General features: G+C 36.5%; 1 protein-coding gene across 3 annotated transcripts in view; it reads right to left on the reverse strand.

Annotated features, from left to right (window-relative positions):
- Positions 1 to 212: 212 nt before the first annotated feature.
- The window catches only part of LOC135200842 (transmembrane protein 145-like), a 36437-nt gene continuing 21812 nt past the window's right edge, over positions 213 to 14837 (reverse strand). For 2 of the 3 annotated variants that reach the window (XM_064229538.1, XM_064229536.1), the window contains exons 6-8: positions 10602 to 10739; positions 10118 to 10373; positions 213 to 9600 (exon numbers count right to left, since the gene is read on the reverse strand). In XM_064229538.1, the coding sequence (XP_064085608.1) occupies positions 9383 to 9600; positions 10118 to 10373; positions 10602 to 10739 (612 nt within the window). In that variant the 3' untranslated portion in view covers positions 213 to 9382. The remainder of the gene's footprint in view (positions 9601 to 10117; positions 10374 to 10601; positions 10740 to 14837) is intronic. The other variant, XM_064229537.1, reaches the window with a different exon arrangement.

Here is a 14837-nt window from a genome sequence, read left to right on the forward strand (position 1 = left end):
CATCCAACGATATATGTTTAGTACCTGGAGAGATTCCACCTCCAGAAGCATGTGCACTGTACTTGACTTTCAGCTCTAATTTACCACAGTATGCTCTGCAGCTCTCCAAAACAGATATTTTTTTTTATACAAAAGACAACTACAGACATTCTCAGTCATTTTAATCTATTGTATCACATCTAGGTGAGAAAAGTATAAGGGAGACTTGAATATTTACTGTATTAGAACTTTATTTGTAACAATACCAGATACATCAAGACATTGAGCAAATACAATGTGGATGATAAAGAGTGTAAACATGGACTCAAATTAAAGGCTTGGACAATGAATTCTTGCAATGTCAATCATAAATAGTCAATCTATTATATAATTCATGAGAGAAGATTCAGTCACAAGGCTTACTCATCATATGATCCTTGTAAAATAGAAAATCTCAAGAGGAAAATAATGGAGAAAAAAATATAATTTTTTTTTACATTACACTTCATCTTGTATGTACATTTGTGATAACTGTAAAAGTTCTTGGCCTCACACACAATATATATCATTATCAATAGACTTACACTATTTGGATTATAAAAATATACATAAATCTTTAAAGATAATATATACTGATCTGTATCATATTCAGGATACAGTATGCATATGAACAAGGATGGATCAGAACAAGACAGATAATCAGAATCTTTAGTAGATAAGGTATTTGAGTTGTGAATCATGCACAGCAGCAAGAAACTGCTCTTAATGAGTGATATGAAAATAATTTTTTATGGTAGTCACCTGTATGAGATCATTGGTGGCAATTTTTTTTATGTGAGCACCAGAAATTATTATTTCAATATTATTCTGCTGCATGAGTACAGAAGAGCCTTAGTATATAATAATAATAATGATAATGCTATGACTACCAGAAATTCCAAGTTTTATTCTTGCCAAGTTGGTTCACACCTTACTAGGTATGACTAACAATAGGATTAAAAGACATCTCTGCTATTATGCTCTCTGCCAAATCATTTTGACAGCAAGACTTTCCAAGAGGTCTCTTATATATAGTAAATTAGAAACTAATCTGGTGCACCATTTATTCAAAATAATATATATTTACAAAAGTTGTGAGTAGGAAAGAGAGACTGTCTTTTTCACATTAAGAATAAAATTCCTTGCACCATAAACCTTATCCTTATCACAACTGCTAATTTTCATCTTTATCATTAACAAAAAACACTCCTAAAAAATCTTAGCTTACACTTCATTGGATCACAGACAACACAAAGTAATCATAGAAAATATCTTTTAAGTTACCTGTTACTGCAACATAAGTTTGAAAATAATCCATGAATTGGAGGATGTCTTAATACTGTATAGAATACACAGTTTCAGGACACAAAATACTTACTTATAGTTCAGTTTTCAAGGCTTCCTAATGTCACGGCAACAAGCAAGAAAACAATGCCCTATTTTATGGTTACAATTCTTGCAAATGCCATACATCAGCTACTACATATTATTATTAAGTAGTTTACCATGATTACCAAGTAAAAAATACAGTTGCAATAACCTATTTGTTTCTTATGCAAATTAGTTAATGAGCAGGACTTTTGTGGTAGGCATATGAATGCTTATGCCTTTTTTTTTTTTGCCACCAACAGCTACTCTTACATTGTAATGCATGACTAAAATACTTTAGGGATACATCTTGACATCCTCACTGTTCATTCTGATTTAAACTGAAAGATTTATTTAAACACTTAAGAGTGTCTAAAGTTACTCAAGTTTCACAGTTGTTAACTGCTAAGAGGTGCTGAGAGCGGCTACAGTATATTAACTATGGTTCAACTATATATACAGCAACATAATTCAGCACCACTTCAGCAAAAAAATACCTAATATATACCGTAATTCAAGTTTCATCAACAACAACATAACATCATCACTGTATCACTAACTCAACATTAAATTTAAGTACAAATATGTTTTACTTACAAAATGAACTGTACACTAAAGTTTATGCTGATAAATCAATTGCTGGGCTATTAGAAAACGTTACCAAAATACAACTTTTGCTTCTACTGAAAAACCGATGCTAATTTCAACATAAATTTATGGCAGCTCCATAGAGTAAACCATTCATCATCACAAATCTAAGATTTTGCAAGTGAAGATGACAGTGCAGTAACTCGCATAACTACTAAGATTTTATCTACTCTTTCACACTTGACAAATTACAATAAAGCACAGGGCATTTACATATCTCATGTTTCCTGAAACTTGCAATTCTAAAAATAAAAAAGCATGTAAAAGAAAGAAAAAAAAGATGCACAATGTCAACTTTGTTATACGTACAAAATTTCATGCACTTTCACAATATGAGGTTCACAACCTTCTGTTTCCAGCAGCTCCAACCACAGTGTTTTACCAATATTGACTATAACATGAGAGGATAATATATTTAAAAAATGTCAAATAATAAAAATTCTTAATCTTGGCAACTAGCAAGGAACATGGAAAAATTCTGGCCTTTCTTTGAAAAATTTGATTTCGTGACCTTTCAATCACAGGCCCTTGTTATACAACACAACCACCAATTACTGTTATAAAAATTATGACAGTTTTACCTCACTGGTGTACTAAAGTATTGCTTACAAGATTCACTTTACAGGAACCTGTTTTACATAAACTGAAAGCTAAGCCCACAGTTATTTTCAAGTTACAATATACTAAAAGATAATGTAAAACTGTCTTGTTCGTAATACTGTACTATAATGTATCCATCCTTGAATTTCAAATATACTGTTTTATAAAATCACAAAAGTTCTTGGCACATCACAACCAATCTGATTGCAAAACAAATAAAAATAAACTTTAAATACATATCACTGGAACACAGGTAACTCATATAATTCAAATACTGTACACAAAATTCCAAATAATTTTGGCTCAATTAATATAAATCTTTATTTCACATATAACAATTTGCACACTAGCTCAATAAAATAAATTCCAAGTTCTACTGGAAAACATGTAAAGTGGTGAGTGTTCAAGATGACAACCCTTGTATCTAGTGAAGTACCTTGTCTTACCTGGGTACAATTCTAAATGCACTGTCCCAGGTAAAATGGTAGTAGTATAGTTCTGTAGTGGAAAATGACAATAAAAGGAGTATTAACCCAGTAAAGTACAATTTGTATTTATGCAACAACTTCATTACTTGTATGACAGTTATGAGTCCTCTGGTTAATCCTCATACATGCATGAACAACATTGTTCTAAAATGTAATTAACTGGAATATGAAAGTCATAACAGGCTATGTTTAGAGCAACAAACTTCAAGAAACTGTGGGAATAAAACTATCCAAAACAAATGGTATCGTTAGATATCCTTCCTTGAGAAGTCTCCAGCATCCAGGTCTCCATGTCCTTTCACAAGATCATTGGGATAAAGATGCTTGGTACTACTTTGTTTGATGTAGTCTCATGAAGGCTGATCAATGGCCAACCTCAAGTGTGATTTGCTGCTAATGAAAAATTATTTGATCCACTAATGCTTTTTGTCAACACAAAGATAAAAATTATTATTGCCTAAAGTGTTAAATCTTTCAGGGATGCCTGAGGCAACAATTCATACAGTTTTATCAGACTGTTGCTGTTTTTTCACTATTGGAAATATCACCTCCTTCAAAAAATTTATAGTGATGTCTTCCAAATTAAGAAAGTTATAGACCTTTAGCTTCTTGACAAACCTGACCTGCAACCCTTAACTGCAAGCACACTTTTTTCCACCTAACAAATAAATATGAAAAAGTCTGGGTTCAGAGCACTGGCAGAATGGAGACATTCCTCTGGTGGATTAAGAACAGTTCTTATTGTAGCAATGAAGAGTAACATTAAAATAAAAACCTATTACAAACACCTTAAGAAAGGCATTTAATCTAAGAAAATATAGTAGTACTGTACTGGATAAACACTGGTCGGGTATTCACGTAAAATAATTCAATTCATAAAAATCTAACAATCACCACTACACATGTTTGTTATGAAATCAGCACTAGGCTTCTCAAAGTCTACTAGGTGAAGAAAAAAAAAAAAATACATGTTTGTTGAAAGGACTCATCCTCTTAACAAATGTGTAATTCTTAAGTATATTATGATAAATCTTTTATAATGATCAAGTAAAAAATCAGCACTAGTACATATTTAGTTAAATAATCTTTTACAATTCTAAATAACTTTTTGACTAAAATTCACACGAAATATCCTATAGAAAGTGCAACATAGCATTGAAAAAATACTAAAGCTAACCATCATTTATGTCAGATGTTAATAGAAAGATATGCACTACAAATAAATTACCATACAAATTTCAATACTATGTTCAATCCAGCAAAAAAAAAAAAAAAGTTACATTAATAGATGAGAGGCTTGAGTTCCTCCAACTGAGAATAACCACTTTAAAGCTTTCCATGTGCTCTATTCCCACTAAGAATTGAACACCTAATGTGATTAAGGTGTGACAACAATAGCAAAAGCTCAATTCAGATAAACTGGCATTTGCAGGTTTATAATAAAATGTATGTACAAAACAATCCCATTTCTACAGTTATAAACCCTTTTCATTCAAATGTGCTTCTAAAGCAATCCCACAAATAGAGAATCATGGCAATAAATTATTGGCTGTGGCATTCCATATGTGTGTAAGGATATCTTATGTCCATTAACTACTTTACTGATATTCCACCTTTAAACTGCCTCTCCCTTATCTAACGATATAGAATATGTACTAGACTTCTTTGTCAACAAACTTTAATGCTTTAGCTTCCACTTCCTTAAATTCTTTTCAATAAATAAATTTATTCAAATAATGCTGTACTTGAAATTTTCAAAACTTAACTTTACAATTTCATGAAACACAAAATTAAATTTTCACTCCTATGCAGTGCACCATTTTTGAAAGAATAAAAATCAAACAATAATTTGGTAATGAAAAAAGATCATGAAAATAGGGTAACAGATTTTAAAACACCATTCAAAAGTGAATAACAAGGTAAATAAATAACATATATTAGGGGAACACTTGAGGTCTTACCTCTGTTTGTGTCCTGCTTATAAAGTAGAGCAACAGGAGAATAACTTGACATACACAAGTGGACACGGATCAAAACACCAAAACAGGTGTCTGATGAAACAATGTTTCAGTAGGGCATGGACGTAATTAGCTTACATAGCTGAAAAAGACCAAATTCAAAGCTAAATAAATAATTTGGCTGAAAGATCAGAAAACAACTTAGCTTTTCAAGGCCAATAAGAGCATATACTTTGATCTAGTTGAATATTTTTGTAGTTGTACCCAGTTATTATATCTTAATTTCCCTTACTAGTCCATTAGAACCCTATGTTTAAGAAAGTCTAAGGAGTATGGTATGGTAAAAGCCCATTAAAGACTGATGGTTCACTGTGAAATTTCCCTTAAAAATTTCCTAACACCTTACAGTGGGGCTCATCATTTTTGCCTTTCCATGTTGAAATCTGATTTTACTTTTACATGGAATATTTAGTTTTTTATACTACTTGAGTAAACATAGTATGTAGTGCAGAAAATACATTATTTTAATATCTTCACAATTTGAGACAGGTACATAATTAACTTGTTAACCCAGCCACTGACATGATGCCTTAACTTTCATAGAGCAGGCCTGAAGATTTCATACAGCAGGTTCAAAGATTTTGGTCTCATACTTTTTCATACAGCAGGTTCAAAGATTTTGGTCTCATACTTTATAACTTACATAGAAAATGGCTGATTCTTAGGCTACATAAAGATGATAAGCTGAAACATTCAAGATTCTGACAATAATTCTAGAGATTTATTGCTAAACTTTCAACTTTGTAGTTATTATACAGTAATATGTTTACCGTCATTATTTGCATAAAAATGTTTTGAACAACAGTACAACCCATCAAAAAGTTGTATTATGGGTCATGCAACCCATCTTCTAGTACTCCTTGTATGTGGAATTTTGGTTTCGTTAGTCATATTAGGAATAAATCGCCCTACATAAATTGTCTACTGTTCCCTAAATAAGAACACATTCCAAACAATTGCTAGGATTTAGGAAAAATAATAGTACTGCAGACTAAAAGTTACAATGTACTTCAAAATGTCAATAAAATTTTTTTTAAATACAGTTGCGTGTCAAGATGTGAAAGAACTCACTTTAAATCAGATATGCATTATTGTAAGAATGAAAGACCATGATAGCTAATACAAATACACTGTTATCCTACTTAAAGGATACACTACATGCAACTTAATAACTTCATTATTACTTATGATTAACAAGTTTTGGATGTTATAATTACTTCTGATGAATCATTTTCTTTAATTATTTCATAATGGCCTCATGTCATTTTCTTTAACTAAAGTAATTATGGTAACTCACCTATATTACATTTTTTCCTCTGAATTTTGATTGTATTTGTGATAAATGGCCATTCAATTTGTCTTATAATCTACTGTGTTTTCACAACACGCCATCTGATACATATTTAAGAGTATAAATATAATACATGTATGTAGTATGGTACTACTGTTTCCCTTCCTGCATCACTCTACATTTTGTTACTTCTCACTTCAGCCACTGGATCATTCAGAATTTAACATCTTACAATTGTTTCTTGCTTTATCTTGAATTTGCTAAGTTTCATGTTGCTTGTTTGCATGAAGAGGAATAGTACAATAGAGGAATATCCAGTCACTTGAAAATGACTAGAATGAAGGTAATTCATGCACAAATACTGACTAGAGCAAGTTATTCATAAGTTGAATTTGAACCTGAAGAAATGGTGTAAATATTATCATGGTCTAAATCAATGGCAGCTAAAAGGAAAAGGAAAGGATAACATAAAATTTCTAAGCCTATTCCAGTCTTGAGTCCAGGTCTCCATGCTTCCTAATATATTTTTTGAGTGTTTTGCTCTTAATGCAAATAGTATGCAGCTGATGTATGTTCATTATTTTAACATTATTCTTACTTTATATTCTGTCCTTTCTTTCATTTATACACTTCAATGGTATTATATATACTACTGTGAAATCATTGTTATTTATTATGGTTTTAAAAAATTTTTTCTTTATAGGGTAGACAATTATTTGAGTCTCTCTCCATTGTCATCAGTTTAGTGCACACTCTGAACGTCCCTCTTGTCTATGTTTTCATCTGTGTCGTCTTTCCATAATTACTTGCGCTTCCTTACTAGTCTTCATCCTGCTACTTTCATGTCTACTAATATGCTGTCCTACTGCTCTTCACCCTTCTCATTACACGTCCAAACCCTATCAATTTTCATGTCTTCATTTGCAGTATGATCTCGCCACACTCCAGATATAGTTATTAGCATTTTGTGGTCACACATCTTTAAAACCTCGTGTGTGTGTGTACTGTATAGGCCTTAAAAAGGCATAATAAATTTTTTTAGTTTACTAATGAGATTTTTTCTGAACCAGTGACCTAACAGTCTCCTTCCACTTCCTCCAGCTGTATTTTTATATATAATTCCCTTTCCCTTCCAGCTATTTTTCAGTACGTATAGTATAGAGTATGCACTTCCTTTAAATGCCTGTTTTACAGTCTGGTTTGTCTTCATTGTAACAAGATATATTTACCCCTTCTAAGGTCTAGTCTTCCTCTCTCTTTTCCCCATATACACTTGTATACTTTGAGCATAGTAAACTCTTGTTACACTGATATACTGCAATCCTGAGCATCTCTTTATCACACTATCTATACATTAGATGCTTCATACCAAGTTTCCTTCACACCTCTCTCACATCCACATAGCCACTTTCCTAACTACTTTTTTCTATTCTTCCTTTCAGGTTACTGTAAGCTTAGTTTTTCTTATATTTATTTTCATTACTCTCCTCTTCATTCCACTTTTCCATATTTCAAATGATGCAAATAACATATCAAAACAGATTAAACTTACAGTTGACAAACAAAACATAGCTTGAGTGATATAATGATTCAGAATTTTTTATCATTCAGCACTAGCTCAGTCCAAAAGAGGCTGAATAATGGGCTATGGCTAAAAACAAATGACTTTCCTCTTAGTTTCTAGGCTAAATGCACTCAACTCGGACAGCATACAACTTTTGTCATTACATTTTCTCAATTTATACTGAGTAACACAAAGTTCAAAAGGTTGGATCATAACCATAAAAAATTCACTTATGCTAAGTGGATTATTAATGAACAGCTTAATCATCTTCCTAAATAATTCATAAAAATTTTTATAATCTGATAAACTGGTAATATTGGAGATTCTGGTGAGAATTTTTAAAGGATTTTGTTAGTATACATATAATTGGCTGAAAGTTGGACACTCAGGAAAGATTTTTAATTTTAAGTGTTGTGAAAGGATTTCAGAAATATACATAACTGGAAGTGGTAATGGAAATATCTGAATACCAGTTACTTAACTCATATTATTTATTATACAGCCTCTAAAACAAACTCAATAAAAACAAAACTTCAACTATATATGAAAAAATTAAATATTCCTATATTTATTAGTTGCTTCCTTATAGTACATCAAGAGGCTAATTTCTCCTCTAAAAATCTAATCCCAGACATATATAACAATTCAGTGGTTATGGACTGGACAACTTAAAGAATACTAGGTTGGACATGTTAATGAACACAGTGTTAGAGAAAATAAACTAGCACAAGTTATAGGGGTCTGCTTATGTTGGCAACACCATGCAAAAACTAATTTTGATTCCAGATCGATTCCAGAAAGTTTAATTATGAAATGCAACTGGTTCCATCTCCAATTTTTACTTTTCCTCTCTGCAAACGGCAACATAAAATGTGAGATGTAAACAACTATCATTTTTATTACATGAATTATCGATACCAATACAGCATACACAGTATGCACATATCAAGGAATACACACTGTACTCTGAAAGACTGTAAAAAGAACCTAGTCTAAGTACAGTATAGGAAAGAATGGCTATTATACAATCTACAGTCATAAAAAGATTTATAAGACTTTAAATTTAGTGTACATATTTGGGAAACTCGGTTGCAAAATTTAGTCACAAACATAAATGATCGCTAAGAATCACTAACTACATTAGTGAAGAAAATGGGATTGCTAACGACATAATACCATCTAAATACAAAGTGTTCTATATCGGCATTAATTTAAAAAGGAAATATATATGTACTGGATATTTAGGTATACTGTACTAATAACATTCAACTCAACATATTGCACATACATATTCATGTTTACTTCAGGCTGAAGGTTGAGGAGAAAAACATAATTATCAGTAAAATTTGCATGACAAACTATTACGACCATCACTGACCTTTGGTTTTCACATCTTAATTTTCAGTGGCTCAGAGCTGTAGTCAAACATTGGTGCTAATAACGCTGAATCCGAATGATTTAATATGTGAGGAGCTTCATTAAACTCGTCTAGCTCACTGGATAGGTCGGCTTCATAAGCTAGGAGGAGATACTGTTCTGATCTCTCTGGCCACAATAAGTAAGTCATAAAAGAGTGTGCCAGTAAATCAGCTGAATATGTAAAACCTGAAAAAGTCAAATAAAATTATATAGTTCACAGAAAAAAATCAATTCACTAAAACACTGCTGTATTTCATTAGCGTTCAAATTATACACTCAAAACTAATCAGTTTTATTTAAAAACAATCATATGTACAGAAAGGAGACAGCTCACTATACGGAGAAATGTCTAGGATTTTACAAATTTCCATTTACATAATAGTAGTATTGCCAAGCCTACAATAACTGTTAAGATCATTACTAGCATTACAATGTGGGTTATTCATGTTCCCTAACAGGAAAATATTACAAAGGAAGAACTGTGAATCTTTGTCAAATCACAAATTTTCCAAATTCCATCTTTTGATGGGGAACTACACTTTCTGCAGCTTTCTACATGAATACTGAGATAGTTGGTAACAGTTTCAAACTATAGGTCAGTAGCACTTACGTTTCATCATAAACTATTTGCTTGATAACTTACAAAACAGTAATTTAATATCTTACCTGGGAATAATCTATGGATGGTACGACTTAAACTTACCTAACAACAATTTATATCTCCATAATGGTGAAACTTGGAGTGCAATCAATGCAACCACTGGTAAGTAGATAAACCACACCAAAGATGCTGCTCCAAAATGCAAGAAGAAGTTCAACTTCTTGGCATTATGTTCGTAAGTCATGGTGTTACGGAGCTCAAAAAGGAACCACACCATGATGAGAACTCTCAGTGCCAGAGTTAGCCAGCCAGGCCAAGTTTGATATTCATCAATGTCTTCAATGACATCAACCTCAATCTGTAAATATACAATTTATAAATACCCAAGGTACTACATATTAGCTAAAAGTATTTATTAATACAGTCTTGGTACATAAACTTAATTAAATTTAGAAAAGAAAATATATTTCATTAACTTTACGGACTCATACTCCATCACACCAATGGACCCAACAGGTCTTGCTAAGTCTATTTCCAAAAAACAATAGGGCCCTTTGGCAGCTTAAGTAATTAACAGATCACTTACCATATTCCAAAAGTAGAGTGTGAGGATGAGTATTGAATACAGTCCCCAAAGAGAAATAAGCAAGAAACGTCTTGATAACATCATCCTTGTGATTGCATAACCTTTGGCTAACAGTAACAGTAACATCATAAACAAAGACTGAAAAAAAAAAAAAAAAAAAAAAAAGACAATGTCAAAAATTGCATTTTTCCTAACTATACAAACCTGAGGTCCTTTAACAATAGGAAGGTAACTAGCGGCAGCTGGGACGGTCGTAAGCTTCGCAACAAGGGAGAAACGGTAGTTAACTGCTTGTCCGATCGTGCGCGCGCCTCCGCGCGCCCGACCGAGGAGGTGAAGAATCACTTTTGCTTAGGCCCATGCAAAAAGTTGGCAGAGTGAGGGGTGGCATGAGGTGGGACTATATGTAAAGGACCTCAGGTTTGTATAGTTAGGAAAAATGCAATTTTCGACAAATTGTCATTTGTTCCGATACGTAATACAAACCCTCGGTCCTTTAACAATAGGAAGACTCACTTCTTGGTGGGAGGAATCTGAGTCTTTTTGGTGAACAGACTGGTGTTTGTCCAACCCTGGGGAGTGCCTCCCTGGTCGTAAGAGCAAGGGAGGGATCCAAACCTCTGTCCGATTGATCGGGGTGTGCACCGCAGGATCAATGGTCAGACCTCTGGGCCAAGTACTAAGAGAGAGCAAGCGTATCTCTTCGTACCAGCAAGCAAGAACTTGTTCCTGTTTGCAAGAGACAATCATAAAATGATGGGTTTGTCTCAAATTGGCATCCACTTCCTCCCCCTTGTTGGAGGAAGTGGTGGATATTTACTCCTATCCCTACTGAAAGGGATAGGATGGTGCTCTATTGAGTAGCTCACCTGCATCTCGTCCTTACCCAGCAGGGTGACGACCTGTGTCCCTCTACCCAGAGGTAATGGGAAGAAAAAGATGGGAAGAGGAGCCAGTCACACTCTCATTCCTCATCCATCTTACGGTCACACCAGGACTCGATGCTGTTCAGCCTGCGAGGGTCTGGGTTAACTACACAACGTGTTGAGCAACCACCATGGTTCCCAAGGAAAAAACGATCCAAGGAACTGTGGGCAATATCCCGAAGGTAGAAGGAGGTGCATGCGGTCCGGTTGGACCAGGCGCCTGCCTCATTACCTGCGCCACGGAGAAGTTCTTGCGGAACGCGAGAGAATGATGAAGAGGCGTCCACACTCATCCTGGGTGTCGAGTTTTCTTCAGACAGCTCCGTCGCGCCTTCACAGGACAAAGCAGCATAGCCTTCGTATCGGAGGCGGTGAAGTCCATTAGGGAGGGTATTGTGAAGGACTCGAACCAATCGTCAGTTACCGAAGGGTTCTGAGTCTTTTCGCTACGAAGATCGGTAACGAATCGAGCGTCACAAATCCCCATCCCTTTGTGCTTGACTTCTCAAGAGAAGTCATGCAGTTACCTAAGACGAAAAGAAGGGAATAGTCGTATGACCTATCCCTCTTCTCGACTTTGGTTATGTACAGTACTCATACTGACAAGCTATTAAGACGAAGTAATGATTGCTCTGGAACAACCGAACTAAGTTCACAGCATAGTTCGTAACTGACTCGGGCGCTCTGACAGCTGCCGACTGACTGGTTCGGAATCAGTAGAGGCAAGTTGTCCAAGCATCCGGGTAAGTCACGTGACCTTCGCCCTTTAAAGAGTTATTTGTTAGTCACCGATGCCGGACGGCGCGGCGATGATTCTCTTAATGCATAAGCTCAAAAGGCGAAAGTCCATTGCCTTCAAAAGACCGAGGTCCCTGATGGCAAGAAAATCTCATAGACGTTGAATCTCAGCTTAAGGAGAAACAACACTATGTGACGTTGAAGACGAAGGTAGGCAATGAATGCAACCTACGTCTTCCAGCTGAATCGAGAGAAGGAATCTCAGATTCTAAACCTGTGCTTACAAATGACTGAAAACGCTAACCGCCATTTCATTGCTGTCCGGTGTGCAATGAAAGCGGGGCGTTCTTCAGTAATTAAACACAGGGGAAAGCCGCCTGAAGAACTGCTTCTCATGGGCTGAACGTTTGGAAGTAGAGCTGGCAGGTGTGGGAGTAGGCGATGTCTTTCAATACATCTGCTAATCCGGGGTGAACAATGAACAATTGCACACCGAATACAAGATATTTTGAGGACAAACTCAGATTCCGCAAAAATCATTCGCATTATCGCAGTGCGATGCAGCAAGAGACTATTACAGAATTCTGTTACCATGCGGTAAACAGAAAGATGAGAGTCGAATAGATATCTCTGTTTAAAATTCTCGCAATACCGAAGACGATGAATACTAGCGTCACAGCAGTAGATGGTCATTCATGTATGCGAGAATCCCCGTTAATCAGAGACTTAAGTCCGTGATTGTTGGGCAGAGATACGGTTGGTATTCAATCAAAGCAGGGTGGAAAAGAACAGACATAACCAACCGTGAATCTCGAAGCGGCAGCTGGTACTGAAATGCCTCGGGCAATTCAATACGCAGTAGCTGTCGCTGACTCGTCATCCTGAGTTGCCAAGTAATCCTTTCCACGAAGGAATGCGTTCGGCTAGAACCACCGAGCATAAAAAGATATGCTCGAGCAATTATATTTATGTGAAACGAATTTCGGTAAATATAAAAGCTTAAATGGTGTTGTTGTGACAACACCATAAGTATATAAAATTGAAACTGGAAACTCCTGGGAGGTTGCAGGCAACCCCGAGTTGCAGTTCAAATTAGAATACTTCTCGTCTAAGTCTCAATCCGTAGAATAACCAGGATATGCGCCTACCCCTCGGACCATTCAACTGCTTAGCAGAATCATGTCGCGAGGTTAATATACGTAGTATATTTGTAGGATTCTGAACAACGATCTCCATCCTAAATTCTTTCCTTCAAGAAAACAAATAAGGATTGGAGATCGACCACCTTCGATCTCTATCAAAGAGAGTGAAGAAGTCTTCCTCGAAGGAAAGCTTCAATGGTGAACAGAATACTAAGACGATAGTTCAAGCCAAACTGGATATTCCCGTCCGTTCTTCTCTATTCCAGGTTGGTCGCCTACTGTGAGATAGTCTTCTTTCAGCAGCAGTCTTCTTCCTAATGCTAGAAATTCCAGGAATTCGAGCATAGGCGAGGTTCCCGATTATCGTGTAACATATCGGGGATTCTCGTCTCGCTCACTTTGGACCGTGGTCTCTCCTAAGTGTTTGGAGATCGTAAGAAACTCGAACACTGAATGCGCTAGAAATCCGTAGAATTCTAAGCAATCTGCGAAACCCCCACCGAATTCGTCAAACGACATCGGCTGGTGGTCCTCTCGATTCCCGTAGAAATCAAGAATGGGGCAGGATCCCTCCTCAACGACCGGGGCTTACGTCAGGTAGGACCCGAAGGTCCCCCCGGTAGCACAGTCCCCAACGTGGGATCCTACAGAGAAATCTCTGTAGGATCCCTCCCCTTTCCCTCGTAGCCGTAAGGAGAGAGGGAATGGGGGAGGAATTGGATACTCGCTCGCCTTCCCAGTGGAACTAGCAGTTGGAGAAGATTAGGAGCAGCCATCGTCTTGCGGCGATGGCTCTCAGAGTCTGGGAAAACGTATCGTCAGGAGAGAAAAACGTTTTCCCGAGGAGGGTTACGAACTCTCACTGTAGGTAAGGGTCTGCCGCCACTGTGAACGTCGTCTGGGTGGGGCTGATCGACACCTGACAGGAGAGAACCGATACCGTCCTCCGACTCATTCCAGTCCTCGTCGAGGTCGAAACCTCTCAGGAGGACCGAAGGAGTATTTAAATACGGTGTCCGAAGACACGTAGAAACGCCGCTGTCGCAGTAGAGGAGGTGGAAGTAGCTTGATCGACCGGCCAGAACTGAGAGAGCCTTCTTGTCCGGAGACGAGAGACTCTGGTTCAAGACAGAATCGGCAAGCTCCGATCACGGCAAACCCACCGTCGGTTTGGGTTCCCTCTCGGGCCCCAAAACGACTCGAGCAGAGACATGGGCTCTGCTGGTGGGAGCGGCGATCCTTCCCCCAGGTCGTTGTGCTGACGAATCAGTGCAATAACCTGGGCAAAGTTACTCTGACTCTCGGAAGTTACAGCGTCTTGAGGAGTAGGACCGTCCAGTCCCTCCTACAAGAGCAGCTCCCAAGACCCTCCTCCTTCAGAAGAAGGACCAGCAACAGATCCCTGACGGTTGCCTCCCATCACTTGCGTG

This window comes from Macrobrachium nipponense, chromosome 27, assembly GCF_015104395.2.
Source record: "Macrobrachium nipponense isolate FS-2020 chromosome 27, ASM1510439v2, whole genome shotgun sequence".
Lineage (NCBI taxonomy): Eukaryota > Metazoa > Arthropoda > Malacostraca > Decapoda > Palaemonidae > Macrobrachium > Macrobrachium nipponense.